At 44.9% G+C, this 25,966-nt stretch overlaps 1 protein-coding gene across 2 annotated transcripts in view; it reads right to left on the bottom strand.

Annotated features, from left to right (window-relative positions):
* Window positions 1-22,161, bottom strand: part of TBC1D24 (TBC1 domain family member 24) — a 548,615-nt gene extending 526,454 nt beyond the window's left edge. For both annotated transcript variants that reach the window (XM_086941292.1, XM_086941293.1), the window contains exon 1: window positions 21,939-22,161. In XM_086941292.1, the coding sequence (XP_086797418.1) occupies window positions 21,939-22,033 (95 nt within the window). In that variant the 5' untranslated portion in view covers window positions 22,034-22,161. The remainder of the gene's footprint in view (window positions 1-21,938) is intronic.
* Between the last annotated feature and the right edge of the window lie 3,805 nt (window positions 22,162-25,966).

The following is a 25,966-nucleotide window of genomic DNA, read 5'->3' as shown; positions in this document are numbered from 1 at the left end:
GTGGCTGTTTTAATAGAAATGTTTTCTAAATAACAAGCTTTTAGTGATTGCATACATTTTAATATATGCATTTGTGAAGGAGACAAGAAAAAATTACCACCAAACAAGTCCTCAAATTGCAGGCTTCTACTAGTTACATAGTCACATAAACACTGTAGAACAGCGGATAATGTGACCACCTACTTAATCATTACTGGAACCCAGGACACCTACTATGTCATTATTGAAAGCCGGGGCTCCCTGGCTGTAGAGAGTGGTTTCAGGTATGTTGGGGTTGTGTAACTTTAATTGGAACTTCATGATCTAAATGTTCTTAGATCTAGAATGTTCATTTCTCATGATTCATTTTGTACTTGCTACGTCACTGGACATGTTGTGGGTCTTTATGTATAGAATTAAACATTTAATTCTTTGAATATATCTTTTCTATGGATTCATCTATTTTATCCTAGAGATATAATTCTTACATTTCTTGGCGACGATCTTACTGAGGACCCACTGACCATTTGGACTATTTTGCATTGGAACATCTGTTTTGAACTTTCGAAAAAAACTTTAGTGAGGACTACATAATTTTGTATTCTTTCGACGCATGTCGTTTTGCCAAGGAATTACGAAGTATTAAATCTATTGCTTCCGAACGTATTCCTCAAGGCAAAACAATTGTGAAGCAATTGGATCTATAACGGCCGTTTCCAGAAGGCAAAGCTCGACTTTCGAAAAGGTACTGTTCTTCTTTATTTTATCCAAATACAAAACGATACTTCATACATTCTGACGTGCGCATATTTTGTAATGTTATGCGTGCTAGAGTGTAACAACATCTTAAAATTTAAAGAATAACTTTCTTTACCGTTGACTTGCCTTTGGCCGCTTGGAGATTGTTTGGCTTTGAATGTGCATCCTCGTGAAGTTCCATTAAGATGCCGTCCTGAACCTTCTTTTCTCGAGTGTTCATTGGAGCAACATACGCTGCTCGTTTCTCACCGCGTAATCAAGTTCTCGCAAGAGCAGGGGATGCTACTCATACCACAACACGTCATTGAAAGAACGCTTTTCACGCTAATCGTCTTCACGCTGGAGAAATTTACGTGGTGTCAGCCATTTTAACTTCAAGTTATCACATCGTCTTTTTTCGTGTTTCTCCATGGATTTCATCTTGTTTTCAAGTTTCCATTAGTGCTACTCTTTCGTATTTAGAACACGTTTTCAACTGAACATTGGATCACTGAGAATATATTAACACATATTTACTGTGACTTTTAAATCCATTTTAACTGTTTCACTTCAAACTTTTGTCCAGTCAATTGTAAAATTATTTACTATTCTTTCACTTAAGAGTATAATACTGTATTACTTATTTACATTATGGCTTCATCTTCTATTAATGTAATGCAGCCTTCACCTTTTTTACAAAACCCAGGTAAGCCTCTCATGCTGTGGCACAAATGGTTTAGGATTTTTGATAACTATTTAGAGGCAATAGATGCTTCAGAATGTTCTGCGTCTAGGAAAAAAGCCCTTTTTTTAAATTAAACATTTGGATAGTGCTGGTCAAGATGTATTTGATAACTTACCTGTGGTTCCAGCGCCATCTGGTGATGAAACGTGGAATGTTTTTGCTGAGGCATTAGCTAGACTTGGCAAAAATTACGTTGATTAACCATCTGTCATAGTTGAAAGGCATGTATTGTTTTTAACGTAAACAGACAAGATGAATCCATTGAAGATTATTTGGCTGTTTTACGTGTTTTAGCAGCTAAATGTCCATTTGGATCATATTGGACACAGCTTTGCGTGATCAGTTAGTTTTTAACTGATTTAATAAAAAAATACAAGAACTTATTTTAACGTGCAAAAAACCTTAACTTGATGAAGTGATGGATATTGCGCGAAGCATTGAACAATCTGTTGTTTCATCTAAGATTTTAACTCAAGATTATTCAGTAAAATCTTCTATAAATTCAGATATTGTTTCTAAAAAGGTAATGAACCAAGTGTTAATGTTGTCGCTACTAAATTTAAACCTAATTTCAACAGTGAAAGAAAGATTTCATGTTACAGATGTGGCTCTAAGTATCACATGGGTAATAATTTAAGCTGTCCAGCATTAGTTAAGAGATGCAACACATGTAAGAAAAATTGGCCATTTTAATACGGTGTGTAGGTCAGCAAAATTAAAAAAGAAAGTCAATTCAATTGAGGTTGATGAAGAAGAGTTGTCAGTCCATGAGCAATACATTATCTACAATTTAAATTAACACGCTAAACGACGAAAGTAAGAAATGTAAAGGTCCCTTATGTGATGTATCTATAGGGTCCATTGATTTACATGTTATGGCTGATTCAGGGTCTCCAATCACAATACTTGATGTTAGAACTTTTAACAAGTTCTGGTCTAATGTTTTGATGAAACCTACTGATGTCAATCCCAAAGCTTTTGGGGAATTTGACATTATAATGCGAGGTTATTTTTCAGATTCCATCAACTTTAAAAGGGAGAATTATTTACACAAAAGTGTATGTGGCTGTTAATGGTCGTGACATATTAGGTTGGCAAGATCAAGGTAAAATTGGGAATCATTTTGAGACCTGGACATCCAGAACCTGTTATCTTGGGTGATCTACCTATTTTGTCTATTTCAGATGATGAAACGGTTAAAATGTGTGATACTATGTTAATGAGTTTGTTTGACAAATTCACTAGTGTATTTTCTGACAAAGTAGGTCTAGTTAAAGGTTTCCAACACAATATTAAAGTGAGGAAAAATGCCATCCCAGTGATTCAAAAATGCAGACCTATCCCTTTATCAGCCAGAGATGATTTAAAGAGATTGCTTGATGATCTATGTGCTCAGGACATAATAACACCTGTTGAATCCTCTGAATGGGTTTCTGCTAGTGTTGTTGCAAGGAAAAGTTCTGGCGAGATCAGTCTATGAGCGGATTTGAGAGCTTTAAAATCGTAATATAGTGGTAGATTGTCACCCTTTACCCCGCATCCAGGAGATGTTAGCAAATGTAGGTGGTAGCAATTAATTTACCACATTAGATTTTAAATCAGTATACCATCAGATCCCACTTTCTAAAGATTCTCAACCTCTAAGTTTTTTACTCCTTTTGGGGTCTATATGTACAAACGTTTACCGTTTGGACTAGCATCGGCTGCTAGTGTTTTTCAACGCTTGATGGACCAGTTATTTTCACGTATTGAGGAAATTCAAGCGTTTCAAGATGACATTTTGATTTACACTTCAACTTTAGAATCACATTATAATCTGCTTGGTACTGTGTTGCAAAAACTGGAAGATATTGGCATGACTTAACAAAAAGAAGTGTACATTTATTACTCAGGAAGTAGACTATTTAGGTCACAATATCTCTGTGAAAGGAATAAAACCTAAACTTTCTCTAATTAATGATATCAAAGACGCTCCCAGACCACAAGGCAAAGATGCTTTAGGAGCATTCTTAGGACTTAGTGATTATTACGCTCGTTTTATACAAGGTTATGCCATAATTGTGCAACCACTCAGAAATGTATTGAAGAAAAACGCAAAGCACACTTGGTCTGATGTGATGCAAGAATCTTTTGATTCAGTTGAAAAAATAGTTTTGGAAGCACCAGCCATTAGACCCTATACTCATGGCCAAACCAGTGTTGTAACTGTTGATGCCAGCTCAAAAGGTTTAGGTGCTATTTTAAGTCAAATCATTAATGGCCAGGAGTATACGATTGCATTTGCCTCCAGAACTTTAAGCAGTGCAAAAGCTAATTACAGTACAGGGTTTAGCATGCTGTTGGGCCGTAGAAAAGTTCAGGATGTATATTTAGGGTGCTAGATTCAAACTGCTCACAGACCACAAACCTTTAATTTATATGCTTGGTAACAGTTTCTCTAACAAAGCTTCATCAAGTCTGATTAGACTTTTGGCTAGATTGCAAGAATTTAAACTTTGATATTATGTACATTCCATGTGGGAAAAACATCAGGGCAGATTGTTTGCCACGTATGTGGACATGAAAAGTTCCTCTAAGGATTATGATTGTGATGTGGTTTCACAATTAATGATTTAATACAGTCTAGTAAGTTAACTGAAGAGGAATGGATCGATTGCGATAGAGAGGATTCTTGTTTGAGTAGAGTGAAGACATTTTTAGTTCAAGGTTGGCCTTGTGATAGAAGCTTGTCTATGCAAGACAAATGTTATTCTCAAGTAGCTGCTGAACTATCTTTGGTGAAGGATGTTCCTATTTGTGAAGACAAAATTGTACCACCAGAAGGTTTGAGGAGTAAAATTATTTCTCTTGCTCATGACGGACACTTAGGAATATCTAGTACTGTTCGGAAAATAAAAGAATTGTATTGGTGGCCTGGGATTGATAGTCAGGTTAAGGTGTTTGTGGATAAATGTCCAGAGTGCTTGTGTTCTGATAAGCATTGGCGTACTTCTACTACTCCTCTATGTCCTGTTGAATGGCCAAAAGGTCCTTGGCAGAAGTTATGATTAGATTTTTCTGGTCCTTTTAAATCTTGTTGGTACTTATAATAGATTTGTAGTTATCATTATTGATTACTTTTCCAAGTGGCTATATTTTTCATTTGTTAGAAATTCTGATTCTAAGTCTGTCATTGATTTTCTATGTTTTTTTTTAATTGAGGGTCTTCCTTGTGAAATCGTGAACTGATAATGGTACGCATTTTGTATCTAGTGAGTTTGAAAATGTTATGAGTGAAGTTTCTATTAGGTATATTCTGGTACCTTTATATAGTCCCTCCTCTAATGGTCTGGTGAAAAGGGCGAATAGAATTTTGAAAGAATGGGTACCAATGGCTTTATCAAGTAATTTGGATGTATACAAGTATCTAAGTGATAAAGTGTGGAGTTACTATACTACTCCATATTCAACCACAGATGTTTCCCCTTAGGTTTTGCTACGTGGTAGAAAACCAATTTCTCTTCTGAGTCCATCATGGTTGAGAGACAAAGTGCATAATAGTGGTCCTAACAATTCTAATGTTATTGACCTACAATAAATTAGAGAACATGTTGAAGATAACCAAAGAAAGTATAAAGAAAATTACGACACAAAAGGAAACATGTTAGAACAACTTCTTTATTTCCAGGTGATTGGGTTCTTATTAAGAAACCCATAAAAGTTTGCAAAGGGCAATCTAAATTTTCTGAACCTGCGAGAATTTTAAAGATATCTAAAATGGCTGTAATGTTACAGAATAGAGGGTGGTTGTTGGACTTGGCCTTTTTCCCCCAAAATTTTTCGCTTTTGACCCCCTTATCTGGACTGTCTCCCCCATGGGATTAAACCTGTATAGGCCATGAGTGGTGTGAGACACCTTGTGAAAATGTAATTACCTGACATAATGTGAGCACTTGTAAAATCCCCCATTTTAAAACTGCACCCCCATTTTGGAAATGTACCTGACTGAAATGTATTGTTTTTAAAATGGATGCCATGGCCATGGGTTTTGCCACTGGACTGACATAGGTCAGCGGTCTAGATAATATTACCCAGCTACCCCTAGTTTTGGAGGGAAAGCCTGGCACCCAGGGTGCTCACCCCCTCCCCTAGAACCAGTTTAGGCTAGATGTGCCAACATTCTAGAAGGTCCTGGCACTGCCTGGGAGGAGGGTATAAATAGGGGAAAGTGTCACCAGAGATTTAGTCAGCGCTGGGACAAGGAAGGGAGGGGGACCTGCTGTGAGGTGCGACCGCCACATGGGCCTGTGAGCTGGGCCCTGCACCCCTAGAACCCCCCCCTCTGCTGTCCCCATGGGCCCCTGACAAGGGAGGGCCCCTGACTAGGTCCCTGTCACAGTTGGGATCTTGAACCATGCCAGCGCCGCGCTGAAAGAGCACTGGGAAGGGAAGGAGTTAATTGGATTCCCCCCAGGAGGTGAGGAGTTTGCCCCTGAGGAACTGCAGTGGGACTGTCTACCCCCTCTGGAGGAGCTGTGGCCCCCCTTGGAAGTGCTGGGCCGGGTGGAGCCGCCTGGGGAGGATTGAGCCCCTGTGAGGTGTGCCTACCGGACGCTGTGTTGTGGAAGCGCTGTTTTGGGGAGGTTGGTGCCCCCAAGGAATCTGTGGCCCCTTTGCCAGTTGTGTGAGGAGAACTGCGACCACGGTGAAGCGCCGAAGTACTGTGTAGCCTGACTGAACTGTCTCTATTCTGGCTGCGTGCAGAGGGAGGAGCAGTGCGCTGTAAATAGCGCCATCTGCTGAGGAGAATCGCGCTGTGCGGGCGCTGAGGAAACTGTGAGGAGGAATAGCGCTGAGGAGCCTACCCTCGGTTCGGCGCGCTGTCCGCTATATAATTAATTAATTACAAGGGAGCCTACCCCTTATCGCCTCTGGGAATCACCTCCGCAGCCCGGCGTGTGTGGGACCCCCCCACTGTGGTGGATATCGTTGCGGCGGCCCCCGGTACCAGGAGAGGGCCGCCAAAGTGAAGAAGGGTCCGCGCTAGGCCTGAGGCCGCGTCCCTCACGTCAGGTGACGGGGGCGTCCGGCCGCGTCATTGGCCCGCCAACGCCGCGCATTGATTGGCTGCTGGCCCAGGTAACGCGGAAGGCGGAAGGGAGCCGAGTCTAAGCCCCGGGTACCCGTGTGGAAGGCGGAGGACCCGGGTGAAGCGCCGGAGCAAGAGCGACCGGAGCGGGAGGCCACCCCGCCGGTCTGTGCCCTCGGTGAGGCCGGAGGAGACACCGGGAGGAACCCGGATGACAACGCTGTGAGGGAATCACCGCCCAGGAGCTCTCATGCTTTGAGAGAGCCCCCGCATGCTTCCACGCCGTTGCAGGGCCCCCGGGTGCAGAGGGAGCCCTGACAAAGAGAGGACCGGCCAAGTGGTGCAGAGGACAGGGCCCTCATGTGCTGAGGAGAGCCCCGCGTGTGTCACCTATGCTGAAGAGGGCCTCATGGGCTAGATCGCCGGCCGCCCCCATCGAGGAGGAGCAGCTGCAGAGGGAGAGGGAGCGTCGAGGTACAGGGTCGGTGCCTATCTCTCACCCTGCGTCTAGTGGAAGTCCCCGAGGACTCCTGGAAGGTGGAGTCCAGAGAGGGTGTGGAGGGGCCCCGTGGCACCTTCTTGGTGCCTGCGCTTCTCAGGGTGAAGCTCCGTGCCTGCTGAGGTCCCAAATCAACAGAGAGTCGAGGAGCAGCCGGTGAGTGGGGCCATTTACGGACTGTGAGGGAGGTGGAGAAGGCAACGGGGCACAAAGTCGGTGCTCGCCCCCCCCCATATCTTCTTCTGTTGGACACCGGGACTGGCCATGGTGGCCTTGAAGGTATCCTATGCTTAGTTCCTGGGCCCCATGGGTTATTGTCCCCTTAAGATGACCCCGGGAAGAAGTTTATGCCAATGCACTGCCTGTTGTTTGTGTTGAGGGTAGCTATTGTTAGTTATGGCCCTGGAAGAGTTCAAGCATCACAAGCTCCGCCTGAAGTCTTATGCCCTTTTATTGCAGGTGTCCTGCCCCATGATTTAGGCCTATGCCTGTCGTCATGTAAGATGGGTAATGTTCTTTCGTCAAGAGACGCTGATGGAGGGCGTTCTGCATAACATTGATCTATAGGTTGGCCTGAAATGTAATACTAGGTCCCTGGTTGCATCCCATGCTGAATTGTTACAGGTGTTCCTGTCTATTCTGTGCCATGATGCCCTGATGTTTCCCTTACAAGGGTCGTGTTGGAGTTATATGAGTTTACTGATGCCAATGCATGTTAATGCTTTCGCCCGATGTTTGATATCCCTATGCTGATCTATTGCAGGTGTTCCTGTAGGTTGGGATTTACTGTGATGCCCTGAAGTTTCCTTTACAGGGGTTGGGTTGGCGTTGTCACGCATGAGGTGTAATTATGCTAATATGCAATTTACAATTTCAGCCAACCTCCCAAGGATGAAGGCCTGAGTAGGCCCTGCCTGATGCGTATTTCCCTAGAGGGAGGGGGGAAGAAACCTGATGTTTTATTACAGGTACTCCTGTCTAATATTAAAGGTTCTGTGATGTTCTGTTTTCCCTTACAGAGGTGGGGTTTGGCGTAATAACGCATAAAGTGTATTAATGCATAATATTAGAGTTTGCAATTACAGCCTACCCCTAAGGATGAGACCCTGAGTTGGCCCCGCCAGATTGGCCCCAGGTCTAAGGTTCCTTTAACCAACCATTTTTATTTCAACTATGGACTCAACCCTTTTTGTCCCATGTAAATAATTCCCCAGGATGTACTTGGCTCTGGCGCCAGTTGGCGCCTTGTTGTGATTACCAGTGTATTTTTCCTTTTTGCCTTGCAGGATGGAGATACTAAACTGCTTAATTTTCCAACTCAAATTGGTGTCCTGCCTCTTTTGTAGTGTGCCTGGTGTGTTGACTGAGGGTACTGCGTGAATGCTTCACATGTCCTCGAAGTTTGGCCTGCCCGCTTGATGCCATGCTACCCCCTTTGAGACTTGGGCAACCCCCATTTCCAACATTTGGTGGCAGAGCGGTGGGATAGGACTTGTGTTTGCGCAGTACCACAGCGGCCACAGGTTACACTGCAAATAGAGCTTTGGATGTAATCCGAGCCTTGTTGTGGGGATTATTGTGTTTTTTGATTGCCTCCTCCTGAAAAGTGTTGTAGCAGAATTGTGTCCCCTTGTTCCACTGGGAGGGTGTGTCCCGGGTGTACCTCGCCACGATGGGGTTGATCTACCAGGAAGTGGAACTGATGGAATACACCGAACAGGAGGTGATAGACTTCCTCCTGGAGAGAGGGATACCCCCAGTAGGGAACATTAGGAGGAACCTGTTTCTCTATGAGGCCCTCAAGAGGGGAGAGCCCTTAGAGATTGATGGGGACTTATCTGACTACCCCCCCGAGGTGTTGAAGGGTCAGTGGGTTAGAGACCGGAGAGAGGGCTCCCCATCCAGAACCCTGGGAGGTAGTTATTCCGATGAGGAGGAAGAGTTTGAGAGGGCGGAGACGCCAGTAGCTGTGGAGGACACCGAAGATAGGGAGTCTCGCACTGGGTCCAGCCCCGGGGCCACTGCCCCATCCCTTTCCCTGTCCCCAGAAGAATGGGTAGATAGGAGGGAAGAGAGGGAGTATCAGCTGGCGCTGGCAAAGCTCAGGCATGCCGAGGGCTTAGCGCAGCTGAGGGTAGAAGAGCAGCGACTAGAGACTGAAAAAGTCCTAGCGCTGGAGAGGATGGCGGAGGCGGAGAGGGCCTTCGCCAGAGAGAGATCAGCTCAGGTGGGTAGGTTGACCCCTGAGAGTGGTTTCAGGAGTCTGGATTCACCGAGGTGGGTGGGATCCAGTGGTGGCAGCGAGTGTAGGTCCAGTGCAAGGAGTCCCACTCCCGAAGCCCAGGAGACTGTGCCTGATTCCCCGGAAGAGGAGGACGGGTTAGTGTTGAGGGGCAGGGGAAAGCTGTCCCATCAGTCCTGGGGAGAGTTTGAGGAGGAGTGTTGGACTGTACTGGAGGATTGGGGGGTGAGGAGAGCAGTGGAGGATTGGGAAGGGCTGTGCCATGCCGTAATCCGGGAGCACATGCTGAGGAGTTGTTTCCCAAGACTGCGTCACCATCTGTTGCAGTGCGGGTTCTCAGACCCCAGGGAACTTGCACGGGAGGCAGACCTCTGGGTAAGTGCCAGAGCGTCTGGGAAGGCGGAGGGGAGTGATCCTGAAGGGAGTGAGACGGGGAGGTGTCCCAAGGTGCCCCAGCTGCGGCCCCCAGGCCTGGAGTGTTCTTTAAGAGAACCCCAGCTTGGGAGGCTAGGCTGCCCCGGTGTGTCATCCAGAGGGAGGGATCCCCTTATGTCAGGAGAACCCGGAGCATCATTAATCAGAGCTTCGGTGGTTCAGGGGACTGACCAGTCACAGGGTCTAGATCCTGGACTGGGGTTCCAGGTTCAGGGGTTGCCTGACCTGGAGGGTGGGGTTCCTGTAAAGCAGGTCCCTACCAAGTTGACTCCCAGGGGTACCACTTCCAGTGGGAGGGTGCGGAACTCTGGGAGGGGGTGCAGAGGGAGGAAGGTCTCTTCTCTGTCACCGGCTCAGCCACAGGGCGCAGATCCCGGGTTGGGTGGCCAGGGACAGGAGTTGCCTGCCCTGGTGGGAGGGACATCTGTAATCAGAGTCCCCCCGGAAGTGACTCCCAGGGGTACTTCTCCGGGTAGGAGGGTGCAGAATTCTGGGAGGGGGTGCAGGGAGAGGGAGGACTCGCCCCTGTCACCGGTTCAGCCTGTGAGTTTCGACTCCAGGTTAGGGAGAGAGTTGTGTGAGGGTGTCCCCAGGCGTAGGAGATGGAGGAACCCAAGGAGAAGTAGGGGGAGGGGAGCCTCGCCCCTAAGGGCTGGTCATTCTGAGGGTGTAGACCCCAGGTGGGTGGACCAGTGGAAATTTGGAGAGAAGAGAGTGGTTCCAGAGTATCACAAGCCTGAGGCTAGAGCCTCCCACTCTAGGAAGGAGAAACATCCCACTAGGGAACACCAGTGGGGTGGTTCTGTTGGTGAAGGGAGGGTTGCCAAAGAGAACCATTGGGTTCCAGAGTGGAGGAGAGACTGCAGGTGCTCCTGTAGTTGCAGGCCTGCGTCCACCTTTTTCCGCCCCAAGCAGGGAAGCCCATCAAGGCATTGATCGGTCTACCCTGGCTTTTGGCTGGGGGGGGAGTTGTGTTGGACTTGGCCTTTTTCCCCCAAAATTTTTCGCTTTTGACCCCCTTTTCTGGATTGTCTCCCCCATGGGATTAAACCTGTATAGGCCATGAGTGGTGTGAGACACCTTGTGAAAATGTAATTACCTGACATAATGTGAGCACTTGTAAAATCCCCCATTTTAAAACTGCACCCCCATTTTGGAAATGTACCTGACTGAAATGTATTGTTTTTAAAATGGATGCCATGGCCATGGGTTTTGCCACTGGACTGACATAGGTCAGCGGTCTAGATAATATTACCCAGCTACCCCTAGTTTTGGAGGGAAAGCCTGGCACCCAGGGTGCTCACCCCCTCCCCTAGAACCAGTTTAGGCTAGATGTGCCAACATTCTAGAAGGTCCTGGCACTGCCTGGGAGGAGGGTATAAATAGGGGAAAGTGTCACCAGAGATTTAGTCAGCGCTGGGACAAGGAAGGGAGGGGGACCTGCTGGGAGGTGCGACCGCCACATGGGCCTGTGAGCTGGGCCCTGCACCCCTAGAACCCCCCCCCCTCTGCTGTCCCCATGGGCCCCTGACAAGGGAGGGCCCCTGACTAGGTCCCTGTCACAGTTGGGATCTTGAACCATGCCAGCGCCGCGCTGAAAGAGCACTGGGAAGGGAAGGAGTTAATTGGATTCCCCCCAGGAGGTGAGGAGTTTGCCCCTGAGGAACTGCAGTGGGACTGTCTACCCCCTCTGGAGGAGCTGTGGCCCCCCTTGGAAGTGCTGGGCCGGGTGGAGCCGCCTGGGGAGGATTGAGCCCCTGTGAGGTGTGCCTACCGGACGCTGTGTTGTGGAAGCGCTGTTTTGGGGAGGTTGGTGCCCCCAAGGAAGCTGTGGCCCCTTTGCCAGTTGTGTGAGGAGAACTGCGACCACGGTGAAGCGCCGAAGTACTGTGTAGCCTGACTGAACTGTCTCTATTCTGGCTGCGTGCAGAGGGAGGAGCAGTGCGCTGTAAATAGCGCCATCTGCTGAGGAGAATCGCGCTGTGCGGGCGCTGAGGAAACTGTGAGGAGGAATAGCGCTGAGGAGCCTACCCTCGGTTCGGCGCGCTGTCCGCTATATAATTAATTAATTACAAGGGAGCCTACCCCTTATCGCCTCTGGGAATCACCGCCGCAGCCCGGCGTGTGTGGGACCCCCCCACTGTGGTGGATATCGTTGCGGCGGCCCCCGGTACCAGGAGAGGGCCGCCAAAGTGAAGAAGGGTCCGCGCTAGGCCTGAGGCCGCGTCCCTCACGTCAGGTGACGGGGGCGTCCGGCCGCGTCATTGGCCCGCCCCCGCCAACGCCGCGCATTGATTGGCTGCTGGCCCAGGTAACGCGGAAGGCGGAAGGGAGCCGAGTCTAAGCCCTGGGTACCCGTGTGGAAGGCGGAGGACCCGGGTGAAGCGCCGGAGCAAGAGCGACCGGAGCGGGAGGCCACCCCGCCGGTCTGTGCCCTCGGTGAGGCCGGAGGAGACACCGGGAGGAACCCGGATGACAACGCTGTGAGGGAATCACCGCCCAGGAGCTCTCATGCTTTGAGAGAGCCCCCGCATGCTTCCACGCCGTTGCAGGGCCCCCGGGTGCAGAGGGAGCCCTGACAAAGAGAGGACCGGCCAAGTGGTGCAGAGGACAGGGCCCTCATGTGCTGAGGAGAGCCACGCGTGTGTCACCTATGCTGAAGAGGGCCTCATGGGCTAGATCGCCGGCCGCCCCCATCGAGGAGGAGCAGCTGCAGAGGGAGAGGGAGCGTCGAGGTACAGGGTCGGTGCCTGTCTCTCACCCTGCGTCTAGTGGAAGTCCCCGAGGACTCCTGGAAGGTGGAGTCCAGAGAGGGTGTGGAGGGGCCCCGTGGCACCTTCTTGGTGCCTGCGCTTTTCAGGGTGAAGCTCCGTGCCTGCTGAGGTCCCAAATCAACAGAGAGTCGAGGAGCAGCCGGTGAGTGGGGCCATTTACGGACTGTGAGGGAGGTGGAGAAGGCAACGGGGCACAAAGTCGGTGCTCGCCCCCCCCCATATCTTCTTCTGTTGGACACCGGGACTGGCCATGGTGGCCTTGAAGGTATCCTATGCTTAGTTCCTGGGCCCCATGGGTTATTGTCCCCTTAAGATGACCCCGGGAAGAAGTTTATGCCAATGCACTGCCTGTTGTTTGTGTTGAGGGTAGCTATTGTTAGTTATGGCCCTGGAAGAGTTCAAGCATCACAAGCTCCGCCTGAAGTCTTATGCCCTTTTATTGCAGGTGTCCTGCCCCATGATTTAGGCCTATGCCTGTCGTCATGTAAGATGGGTAATGTTCTTTCGTCAAGAGACGCTGATGGAGGGCGTTCTGCATAACATTGATCTATAGGTTGGCCTGACATGTAATACTAGGTCCCTGGTTGCATCCCATGCTGAATTGTTACAGGTGTTCCTGTCTATTCTGTGCCATGATGCCCTGATGTTTCCCTTACAAGGGTCGTGTTGGAGTTATATGAGTTTACTGATGCCAATGCATGTTAATGCTTTCGCCCGATGTTTGATATCCCTATGCTGATCTATTGCAGGTGTTCCTGAAGGTTGGGATTTACTGTGATGCCCTGAAGTTTCCTTTACAGGGGTTGGGTTGGCGTTGTCACGCATGAGGTGTAATTATGCTAATATGCAATTTACAATTTCAGCCAACCTCCCAAGGATGAAGGCCTGAGTAGGCCCTGCCTGATGCGTATTTCCCTAGAGGGAGGGGGGAAGAAACCTGATGTTTTATTACAGGTACTCCTGTCTAATATTAAAGGTTCTGTGATGTTCTGTTTTCCCTTACAGAGGTGGGGTTTGGCGTAATAACGCATAAAGTGTATTAATGCATAATATTAGAGTTTGCAATTACAGCCTACCCCTAAGGATGAGACCCTGAGTTGGCCCCGCCAGATTGGCCCCAGGTCTAAGGTTCCTTTAACCAACCATTTTTATTTCAACTATGGACTCAACCCTTTTTGTCCCATGTAAATAATTCCCCAGGATGTACTTGGCTCTGGCGCCAGTTGGCGCCTTGTTGTGATTACCAGTGTATTTTTCCTTTTTGCCTTGCAGGATGGAGATACTAAACTGCTTAATTTTCCAACTCAAATTGGTGTCCTGCCTCTTTTGTAGTGTGCCTGGTGTGTTGACTGAGGGTACTGCGTGAATGCTTCACATGTCCTCGAAGTTTGGCCTGCCCGCTTGATGCCATGCTACCCCCTTTGAGACTTGGGCAACCCCCATTTCCAACAGTGGTGGAATCGAAATGCTGTTGTTAAACTCACAGAAGAACAAGCTAAAATAATCTGTAAAAGAATCAAAACTCGATCTGATTCATATTGGTTTTATGTAGGTGAACTTATTCATAAACATGAAAATATTGGTGGAAACACTTGTTCTACTCATTCTGCAGAACATGTGGGGAGTGGTGATAATGTTTCTTCTTCTCAGGTTACTCCAAAGTATGTTGCTAATGTTTCAAGGAATGTCAAATGTTCTGGAGATAACATTCCTGTTAGATGCAGCTCTCGTATCAGAAATTCTCCTTTCCGTTCTAATGATTTTGTATATTATTAATGTGTATATAATTATTTATTATTTATTTGTGTTTGTATTATAGGATGGGTTGGTGTGTAGAGAGTGGTTTCAGGTATGTTGGGGTTGTGTAACTTTAATTGGAACTTCAGAACTTCATGATCTAAATGTTCTCAGATCTAGAATGTTAATTTCTCATGATTCATTTTGTACTTGCTACTTCACTGGACAGGTCTTTATGTATAAAATTATACATTTCATTCTTTGAATATATATTTTCTCTGGATTCATCTATTTTATACCGGAGATACAAGTCTTACACTGGTCTAAGAAATTTCTATGATTTGAAACTCTAAATAATACTCAGAAATACAAAAATAATTATACACTAAGCAAAAATACTCAAATATTTAAATATCTTGTGTAATTGACAATCATATATAGGAAAAGTTTTTAATTGTTCTTCTTTATTAGTGTATGCTTTATTATTTAAATATATTATTTAGTTTTGCAAAACAGTTGCAAACCCCCTGAAGAGGCCTTTCGGACCTTCCGGGGTCATCGGATCACAGGTTAATAACCCATTGCTTTACAACATACATTTCATATAGAAGCCAGGCAAAACAAATAGCTATTTAAAGCAAATATTACAAAATAAAAAAAATTAAAAAAATCACACTTTGAAGCAGTTTTGCAACTTAAGAGAAAAACTAATTTTAAGAGGATGTGAACAATATGCACAGCCGTTGTGCGGTCACAAAGTGAAAAAAGCCAGTGAATAAGGTGGGCTGACCTGTGAGCTAACTCAGAAAGGTTTTTTTAGTGTCAGAAAAGCAATGGGCGCTCTGCCAAAAATGAACGCATAGGAAATTGTGTCTAGGAAGCAATGTATTAGTGGTGCAACTGGGTGAGTGGAAAAAACCTAACAACCACTCAAAGGTTAGCCAGCAAGCTGGTGAAACAATTGGTTCAAAGAAAAACTACCCTATGCACACACATCTTATATCAAAAAACAAAGTATACAGGTAAATATACACAAAGTAGCAAATAAGGCTGCAGAGATTCAGGGATCTCCTGTTCAGTATTAGTTCATATGGGTTCTTTAATTTCCTTTCACAAGAAAGCAGCCACCCGACACGCGTTTCATCGCTTCTGCGAATCCTCAGGGCTCCAATCGGCTGTGTCTAAGAAAAAAGGTCGCTCCGCTGGTGATACTTCCGACCCGGCAGGGCCCGTGACCAGTTCAACAGAAAGCAAGGTAGTAGAGACGGCACCCTTCATAGTGCAAATTCCTGTATCAAAGAGTTGTATCCAAATACCTATATGTTAGGGTAGGATAGTGGCATATATCATAATTTCTGAGTCTGCCGGATGAGTAAAATCAGGCAGGGAACCCAGGAGCTGTAAAGCGGAGAGACCGTTGAGCGGATAAACCAACGGACTAACATCAGAAGTATATGATGCCAGATAGGAGAGGTGCTGAACACGTCACTCAGAAGTCCCTCTTCCGTGAAAAGGCGCCGTGCGCCGAGTAAGAGTAGCTCCTGGGTCACCGCGTTCCTCGTTCTGACATCATATACTTCTGATGTTAGTCCGTTGGTTTATCCGCTCAACGGTCTCTCCGCTTTTATAGCTCCTGGGCTCCCTGCCTGATTTTACTCATCCGGCAGACTCAGAAATGATGATATACGCCACTATCCTACGCTAACATATAGGTATTTGGATAAAACTCGATACAGGAATTTGCACTATAAAGGGTGCAGTCTCTACTCCCTTGCTTTCTGTTGAACTGGTCACGGACCCTACCGGGTCGGAAGTATCACCGGCGGAGCGACCTTTTTTCTTAGACACAACCGATTGGAGCCCTGAGGATTCGCAGAAGCGATGAAACACGTGTCGGCTGGCTGCTTTCTTGTGAAAGGAAATTAAAGAACCCATATGAACTAATACTGAACAGGAGATCCCTGAATCTCTGCAGCCTTATTTGCTACTTTGTGTATATTTACCTGTATACTTTGCTTTTTGATATAAGATGTGTGTGCATAGGGTAGTTTTTCTGTGGGCTGTTATCCTGGTCTTAAGCAAAATGCGAGTGGCAATTTAGCAGATCAACTCGTTGACCAAATGCCACTCAATGAATGTGTATTATGTATGATTTTTGGGCGGGGAATGTTTGTCTGGTTAGACTGCTAAACTTGTCTCAAAGGCCAGACGTAAAAAGGCAAGGCATTCTAGGAGGCTGCCCGGAAAAAAGGTGAGGTGAATCTCTTCATTCTGACGAACAACAGTAAAGTTTAATTAGAAACAAACCTAGGTCATATAGGGTAGTACGAAGGAAACTTGGCGATATGCGCACTGAATAAAGCGGACAACTTCGGACCATAGGCGGAGATATTATGCTTTGAGTCCTTGGACCTAGCTTAGCTCTTCGTGGACATTGATCTTCCATTAATACAGCTTTAAAAGACATGCTTCTTGCTCGAAAACCTACCCTGTTTTGGTATTTTTTTGGGAGTTTTGTCATTTATATGTCGATCAAAGCGAGCTGCTGTGTGCTCCTAAACACGAAACTCATGACACAATTAGATTTAATAGGGAACATGTGAATATTGTTGGGGAAGTGAGGTTCGCCAAAGAATGTTACAAAACCAAGAAATACACTTTACCGAGACTAAATCACTAAACGTTATATCAAATTATTTAAATAACCGCTAAGATACCTCAGTTAATTAAGGCATGCTGCTGAAATCAAAGTGCAACAACATGCAGCCCAATAGCTTAACCCGAGCTGAGCTTTCTCTGCCTTTCATCCTTTTGGGGCAGATAGATTAAGAACCATCGAATTGGATGCCAGAGCTAATCTGACGAGCGTGAACCGGGATGTCAACACCACCTACATATTCTCGCACACCAAGACTTAAACACGCTTAAAGGCAAACTACCTGCTGCTTTATGTGAAAGTTAATCTGTTTTTTAAACTGCCAAAATATACAAAGCGCTTTAAATGACTACATAAGGTCTACTCAGTTGTGTTTTCACAACAATCACTCAGTATCTTAAAATAGCCCTGCCCTTAAGAGACGAGTCCGGCGATTCTAGCACAACAGCATGGCTTATAGTAATGCGAATGAAAACAGGAACGACTTTAGTCGGCACAAGTCTTATCCACTACAAGGTACAGAGAACAAGGTCGTGCTTTTAGCAGCCTCGGTCCTTTTTGCTTAATTACATGATTTTTTAAAAAATTTACACAAAATGCAAATCTGGCATTTTGCACTACTTTTTTAGCGTAAAGAACATCCTCAAGTCCAGAACTGACCTGATGACCCACATTGCTATAAAAAAGTAGGGTAAAAAAAAAAAAGTGACGAAAACAAGAGTAGCTCACATTCTACCTGCTTGAGTTCTTCCAGTGCTTCTGCAACAGGAGTTTTTACCCGAGCATCTCTCAAGTAAGTCATGCATTAAAAAGTACACGCAAAAGGCCATACATTATGCAAATTACGCCAACATAATGTAAATTTTGCATAGCCCACCTGTAGCACCACCATTCTCACATGAAGTGCCACACTACTTATGTGATGCGCCAAATTTGGTCACCTGCATCACCTGCTGACCATTTCTCAAAAAGACGCCCTTTTGATTTTTTTCTGTGCCAGTGTGGTCTTGTACTAAGAAGGATGAGGTTATGGTAAATACATTTACGGTTGACTAAACGTCTTCACGGTCAGCCACTGACCTTATTTAAATCAGAGCTGCCTCTAACACAGAATATGTCTAAACGTGGTAATTCCCTGTACAAAGATTACAAGCACGTTTACACCGAGGAAATACATCAGACTACATACACAAATAATCGTGGGTCCTCATTGTTTATCTCGTCCCTAAAGCACAGTGTTTCCTTTCAGTTAGTCCTCAAGACCACAAAAGTACTTTAATTGCATAAAGGCAAGCAAACACAATGACGGCATAGGAGAACAAAGATGAATCATGAAAAGATGGGCTAGTAAACACGAGAGAACATCCTTATGTCCAGGACAGCGATTTTGGAACGAGGAAGTCAGTCAGTTCAATATCCTGAAATTCTGGGCCGACCACTTAATATGCTCATGCCTAAAAAAAAAAGTAATGTAATCGTAGTAAAGTAACTGGTCAACAGGCCTTTTACATTCATGCACACTGGATCTGGAAAAACCTCCCTGTATTCATCAGGACCACAACAAACCTTCTCCAATTTAGAAAAGAGTTGAAGACTCACCTCTTTAAAGAATACTTGACAATCAATTAATCATCCACAACTCAGCTTCCTCTGCTATGATTCACAAACTTTAAACTTGCATTTGACTACATACAGCACTCTGCTGCCCTTTGACTACTATGTTCTTGCTATAGAAACGCCATTTCAATAGTCAAAAACCCTAACTCTACACTCCAGAATTTATTTTGTAATAAGTGACAGTCACATTTCAATTTCATTACAAGACTGGAGGCTACCATTATGCAATAATCCTTTATTGCTGCCCCAACATGAAGCCAGTGTGATGTGACCCTCACAGCAGTCAGCCTAGGTTTTTGGGTCCTTTTGACTGGATGGTGGATTGTCCTGGTCAAGGGTCTAAGTCATAGAGAATGGTGGTTCTCAAATTAACATGCATGGAGAATATTTTATTCATTAAAGACAACGGAGGCTAACATTATGCAATAATCCTTTATTGTTACCCCGACCTGCAGCCCATTAAAGAACATCAATACATAAAGTAAACCAATGTTCAGAACCCATAAACATCCAGAGAACACAGATATTCTCCTCTTTTATTCGCTGCTCCAGACAGGATAAGTACCTCCTTTGTGCGATCTTAAAAGAGTGCCTTTATTATGTGCTTAAATGAGTGTCTTTATTATGTGCTTTAGTAACTTATAAGTGCTGTATTCTCAAATCTGGTTTACTGGTTTGCTTTCTTTTAAGCACCTACAATTTACGGTTGGGCCAGGTAATGTTTTTTTCCTTTCTGTATTTTCTTAACAAGATCTGTTGTCATGGATATATTGAGTAAGTTGAACGCCTTACCACTATGATGTTTGTGCCAGCTACAGCAATGCAGTCGTAACCGCTAAGGAGGACTTCTTCAGTCTTGAGAGGTGCCCCTCCCATTGCCACGGCCTCCGCTGCCTCCTACAATGCTAGGGCAGGCGTAGCATGGACATGGAAGATTTTCCTCCATTCGTCCGCCTCTCTCAAATGGAAAGAAGCCTTGAAGGGGGTTCCCCTCTGTCAAACTGGAGAGCCTTACAACAGTGTATTAGCGCGTTACTTCTCAGCATGTCAAACTTGACCTTGCACAAGTAGGCCTAACAACGTCGCATTGAGCGCGTTGCTAGGCAACGTCACTGATGCACAAAACTAAATGCGCTAGCACCAAGGCTGGCTCATTGCTGCCAGCCCGGGACCTTAGTTTGCGTCTAGCCTCCCAGGTGACGTGCTAGCTTGTGCGTTGCCAGGAAACCGCTACAGTTGCAACGAGCGCTAGTAGCTAATTTTTAGTAAGAACAAACAGTTTAGGCCAGAAATTATTATAATACTTTCCAGGGCTTCACTAGCCACCCACGTCCCTTTGTAAGGCCCCAAAATATTCATCCAGTCCCATAAATGTTAACAGAACTTTAATCAGGTTTTGGTGGGAAAAAAAAACACTCTCAACCAGTCTATTTTTAACAACAAGAAGACACATATAAACATCCTCGAGCATCTCGGCCCCATCCTCCCAGTGGCTAAGTTTAAGTATTCAAATCACTCTATTTGATTACAGGTGAACACTCTATACTGAATATAAAGGTTAAAGGTATATAGTCGCTCCAAGCCATCATTGTGATAGTCTACGGTGGTTGCTCTCCTCAGCCCTTGATATGAAGGTCAGAGGAGTGCATTCACCTCAGCCCTCATCCAAGCTCTCATGTGAAGGTCACTCGTCAAACCCTTCGCCTGATGGCCAGGGGACTGCAGGGGAAAATTATCAGAGCAAAGAACAGGGACATGTGCCTCCACCTCGGCATGAGATTCATAAAAGGTCGAGCTTTGCTGCTCTCATGCAATGTGTTTCAAGGTCGAGAGGCAATACTAATCCGCTGGAGTTCGAATTGGGATAGATTTCCAGTACTGTGCCTCCCACCTATTCGTGTTGTCTTGGGATTGTAGGGTCCCGGTTTGGGTGTGTGTGAAGCCGCTGAAAATGTACTACATTGTGCTGGGACAGTGGATGCAGCCGCCTATGTGCCAACAGTCTGCAGAAGAGAAAAGGAAAGCGGAAAAGTGTCTTGGGCACGCTTGGAGATGATGTCACTCCGTTTCTGACTTCTAGTCATTAGCTCAAGTTTTGTTTCCTGGTGCAACTGAAAGCGCAAGCTATGCCTCACAACCAATGCTCCCGAATTAAGCTAGGAACGTAATTTTTTTTGAAAATAGTCATTTTTTTCTTTTTGCTTTCTTGCACTTGAAAAACTTTCTCTGTTCCTGCATAATTGAGAAATGAAACTCCTTTAAATCTCCTATTTTGTTGGAGCCTAAAAAAAGGAGGACATCTGCATGGTCTGAATGTTTATGTATTCTAACATGCTTTCACTTTCTGATGTATTAATGTTCGTTAAAGGGCTTTATATTGGGGTAGCAATAAAGGGATTTTTGCATAATGTTAGCATCCGTTGTCTTTAATGAAAAAAAAAGGAAAACAAAATTCTCTATGCATGTTCATTTGAGAACTGCCATTCTCATTGGCTTAGACCCTTCACCACGACAGGCCATCATCCAGTCCAGAAGGACACAAAAACATAGGTCGACTGATGCAAGGGTCACATCATACTGCCTTCTACTTTAATAAATAGTTCTCATTCACTTAGCAATATAAAGTTGCACAAAAAGTGACATACTAGCAGTGCAAGGGGCTTGTAAATCTGCCCTAAGGTTTTTTACTATGACACACTGGCAGCGCAAGGGGCTTGTAAATCTGCCCAAAGGTTTTTTACTAAGTCCTACTCAAATATTGCTTTTTGCTCAAAAAGGAGGACCCAGTCCAAGTTTCAGTCATACAGTCTCCCTTTGTAGTAACTGTCATGCACTTTCTAAAAAATCTGTTACGCTGCAAGGTAATTTGATTTCACGTGCGTATATATTAAACAGCGTTTTTTTTTTAATGAACATCGGCCAGACACTATTTTAAGCCCTTTCTCCTTACTCTACAGACAATGACCAAATCCCTGTTGAAGGGAATATGAAAAGTATTTTGGAGAACCGGGATGTGGCTTTTAAAGGTTCAAATAGCAGTTTGGTCACTGCAAACAAAGAGCCTTAAGGCAGTGAAACACGCCATTGTGGTGCACAACATGTTCGGCGCACACAAACACAAGCTTATGAAAATCCAAACAGAGAATAGAGGCGCAGAAACGTCATTCGTGGAATGGAAGTCGATAGTTTAATTCAACAAAACAGTCGTTTAGTTGAAAAAGCATCATTCCTAAACAAGTTGGCCATGGTATGCGGACTGTTATTGGGGATAGGAGTGGCTTCAAAGGGCACAAATAAAATTAAAGGTTTTAAGTCAGCAAACACTTGCGACTAAAATCCACGTGCACATGCTGAAGGTCAATAAACCCTTTCCGTCGGGGAAACCGATGGGGCACTGGTGTTCCGAATATCTGAGGTTCATTAGGAGTAACTGATAAATCATCCTCACCTGCACCCTAGGCCACCTCCTTTCGTCTGTGTACGAAGACAAGCGCTGTCTTCCTCCTCTTTCCTCGCAGCTCTTTGGATGACAGCTCCGCGCATGCGCAGAGACACGAGCTTCGCAGCTCAAGCCGAGGGCGGGCAGCACAAATCGCTCAAGGCCAACTGTCGCGCGCGAGCCGTACGTACGCCAGAGGCGTTCACACACCCGCCGCTTTCCAAAGTTACCTACTGCGCATGCGCATCCTTTCTAGCCTGTCAAAAGGTATGGTTTTTGCGCAAGCGTAGGGGATCGTCCGACGGCTTGGTTAGTAGTAGCTTATGTGTCTCATTATAGGAACGGACCCAATCGGCTTCCTTAGCAACGACGTAAGAACACGTGACCATTACGTAAAGTAGAGGTCTGTTCCCGGTCTCTCTTTGACTGAGGGTCATCAGCGCTGGGCTGGGAGTCGGGACCCTTAAGCTACCCAGGCTAATTTTGTCTCCATATGTTGCGTGGCGAGGTAGCCATCGGAGTAAGCGAGCTTGTCTACAGTACAAGGGATTTGTGGAACCTTGATGCACTTTAAATGGGGCGACTAAGTGGATCTATATTATGTGGATATGTAGGGTCTCATTTATGGAGGGGCAGTAATGGAAAATATGCCAACCTTATGTCTCCTTATTCGATAACACTGTGCCTTCTATGTTTCTCTCACTCTTGCAGAATCTCTTCACCTCTTAGTTTTACTTTTCTCGTTTTATTTTGAATCGTTCTCCATTTTCTTGGTGAAGAAGTGGGTGCACATAACCTTTATTTTCCTGGAGCAATTTTTTAATATGTCCCTTGCTATCCAAAAACAAGAGCTGACACCCACTGGACCTTGGTGTTAGCAGGCTCATCTATTATCATAATTATTATTTTTCTTGTCTTGAATTTTGACATTCTGATCTGCCATACTTCCAACATGGAGTCAGTTTAGTCATGCATTTTCTTTATGTACATTTAGCAAACCGATTTCATTGAAGACTAGTTGCCTTCTGTTTCATCAAACATTCACAGTAATGATGGGTAACCAATCTGGAAATTTTCGTACAGTGTTTGCTCACCAACTGAGGCTTCTGCTAATGCTGTTCATTTACATATTGCATTAGCATATCTAATATTAAGAGCGCGGCTTGCACAAGGTCAGCTTTTGGATGATCTCATGGTAAATAAAGGTAGCTCTGTTCAGTATGTTTTGGTTAATCTGGTAACAGTTGCTAACTGGGTAAAAGCCCAACTTTAAAGTGAAGTCAGATGTTTGATAAAAAATATGTAAACAGCATTTTAAAAAGGTTACCGTTTCCCTCTCTGTAGCTTCTGGAGTTCTAGTTTGCAGTAGCCTCCAATTTCAAATTGGCCATACCTTTCATAAGCAGATATCAGGTGACAACTGAACAGGCCCCGCTCTTTGTCCTCCCAGTCAGGCGGTGCTTAATTTGTGCAGGTGCTTAACACCGGCACTTATTTCTCAGGGCCGGGTTGATTGAATTTTTCTCCAGGACACTGGTTGTGTTTGCCAATGCTTGATTGTAGCGTAGTTAAACAGTTTTTATTATGATCTGTTTTCTATTTCTAACATCCCCATACATTACCTCTGCTTCGGAATGAAAGCAGAAATTGAGTTAACTTGCAATTGAACCGAGCGCATGCATATTTGGACAGGCTTATTATAAAGGGAGAGAAGTCTTTGTTCCGTTTCATTGGTATGTTTTGAATGGTAGGAGAGGCAGGTTTACTCCTCCTTGAGTTGTGAGTTCTTGTTTCAAAGGTGGGAATCACCTCTTTTGTTATGCAACGCCTAAATGTAGTGCGCCAATAGTTAATGAAGTAAATTATTACAAGCGACAAGGTGTGCCATTTTCTCATAACAGACTTCATGTGGTCTCTACCGTCCAGGAACACGTTAGGATCAACGTGGCACCGATATCGGGGAGTGGACAATTAATTGAGTGTTCCATACATAGGAACTTCGGATGACTGTCTAGAGGAACCACTTAGGATTATGAATACTGCTTGGACCCTGTGCAAAAATACAGAAAATTTGACTGAACTTCGCTTCCAGTGACTGGCAAAACAAAGAGAGAACTTCCTTTGGAGTTGTGATAAAGATAAAGATCCGTGACTTCGGAGATTACGTTTGACTTATTGATACAGAGTTTTTGCATCAAGCCTTGAAGAAGTTGCGCTTGCGACGAAACACGTGTCGGCTGTGGATTTTTGGTTGTGGATTTTTGAACATACGTCATGTCAACTTTCTCTCGCAAATTTTGGCTGCTTAAACACTTGTTTCTTGGATTTGAACATGTCATGTTGTGAATTTGGAGAATAAAAATACAAGTCCGACTTGAAAGTGATCGGAAAGGAAATTATGTTTAATGCTGTGCTCTGTTATATATTGTTACAGACTTCATATGGCTACAGAGCATACCTTGAAGTTTAATGTCCTCACAGCTCCAAGCAAGGTAACAAACTAAGGAAAATGGGTGGGTTGTAGTTTAAATAATGATAAACATATATATAAATTGAGGGACATTGAAAATCAATAAAGTTAAATGCACGGTTTCTCAGTAGCTCATAAATCTGCAAGGCTATATGGAAATCAGGGGTACCTCTGTTGTATGGTGTTTTAGATTACGAATGAATTTCCCTGATTCATGCCCTTATATAGGTACAATCCACATTGCCCTTATATAGGCATAGAAATCAAGCCCTTATTTAGGCATAGCCCATGCTACCCAAATACAGGCATGGCTACTTCCATCTGTTCATCAAATGTCACAACGATTTCTTGGAAAACCAGACTCTTAAGAAGAAGGGACTTCACCATGCCTGGATATTGATTTCTCCAAGAAACTCATTATTATGCATGAACAACTATTCCTTAGGGGTTCGTCCATGACGTTCATATGCCCGACTTTACGTCAAAGCTCACATTCCTAAACACCTTCAAGGTATAAATATACCTTCACTTGCTATAGCAAAGCACAGTGTGGTTCGGTGCAATTCGACAACCAACTTGCCCGCGCAGCTCGCTACAGCAAGTGTTGAAGGAAGCTGACTCTCCAGCTGACGCACTGATAAGAAGCTGACATCCTCCTGCCGAGAATCCAGCTCCAGTGTTTCTGACTCCCCTTGCGGGGTGTTGGGAAATCGATTCCGAGACAGAGATACCAACGTCCTTCATTCTAAGGTATGGAGCTGATTAGAACCTAGAGAAACCTTTAACAGTTCTTGGCAAAAACTAAACCTATGCTAAAGATCATACTTACTTCTTCCCTCGTACTAGACCTAGGTTAGGTACATTGAGGTAGGCGTATTTGAGAAGCACAAGTTGAGTATTTTAGCCTGTGTTATTTATGTATGTATTTTTAAATGGCTTAGATACCATACAATGCTATTACAGTATTATTTTCTAATACTATTCTCGCTGTACGCATTATACTTTGCATTCTGTCTAACAATTGTAGCAGTTCACCTCTCTTGCATGAGAAAGAAGACGGTTCAATAAACCTTTTATTGAAAACGCCTATCTCACTATTTCTCTGCAACTCTGTAGAAACGAAGCATGCACAATTGACTGAGTAAAATAGTTATCGCTTGTGTCCACAACTCTGAAGATATTTTCCAGTCCTAGGTAAACAAAGTTGTCATGTTTATGCGGTTGTCAGAAACTAATCCCTTCTTGTGTATTCAAGAAAGTTTCTAGTGACCTCTGAGCTAGCTGGCACTCACAATTAAGTTTAGTATATTCGATAGAGACCTACTGACCTAAGTCCAAGTCAAATCTATAGGATATATTATTCCAATGCGCAGAGCCTATGGGAATAGAGGAACTACACTACACCTCTTCAACCTGTCCCAAAGGTGTGTGTGTGTGCAGCACAAACTAATTATCTGAGGCACATGGACTCGAGATGGCCAATGAGTCAAAAACGTGTTTTTCAGTTTCTGTTCCACCTCCATTCTTGCTAGAGCCTTCCTTTGTATGTGTGTTGATTTTTTGCCAT

Source organism: Lissotriton vulgaris, chromosome 10, assembly GCF_964263255.1.
Source record: "Lissotriton vulgaris chromosome 10, aLisVul1.2, whole genome shotgun sequence".
Classification (NCBI taxonomy): Eukaryota; Metazoa; Chordata; class Amphibia; order Caudata; family Salamandridae; genus Lissotriton; species Lissotriton vulgaris.
The sequence above is the reverse complement of the archived record's forward strand: the minus strand, read 5'-3'. Positions and strand labels throughout refer to the sequence as shown.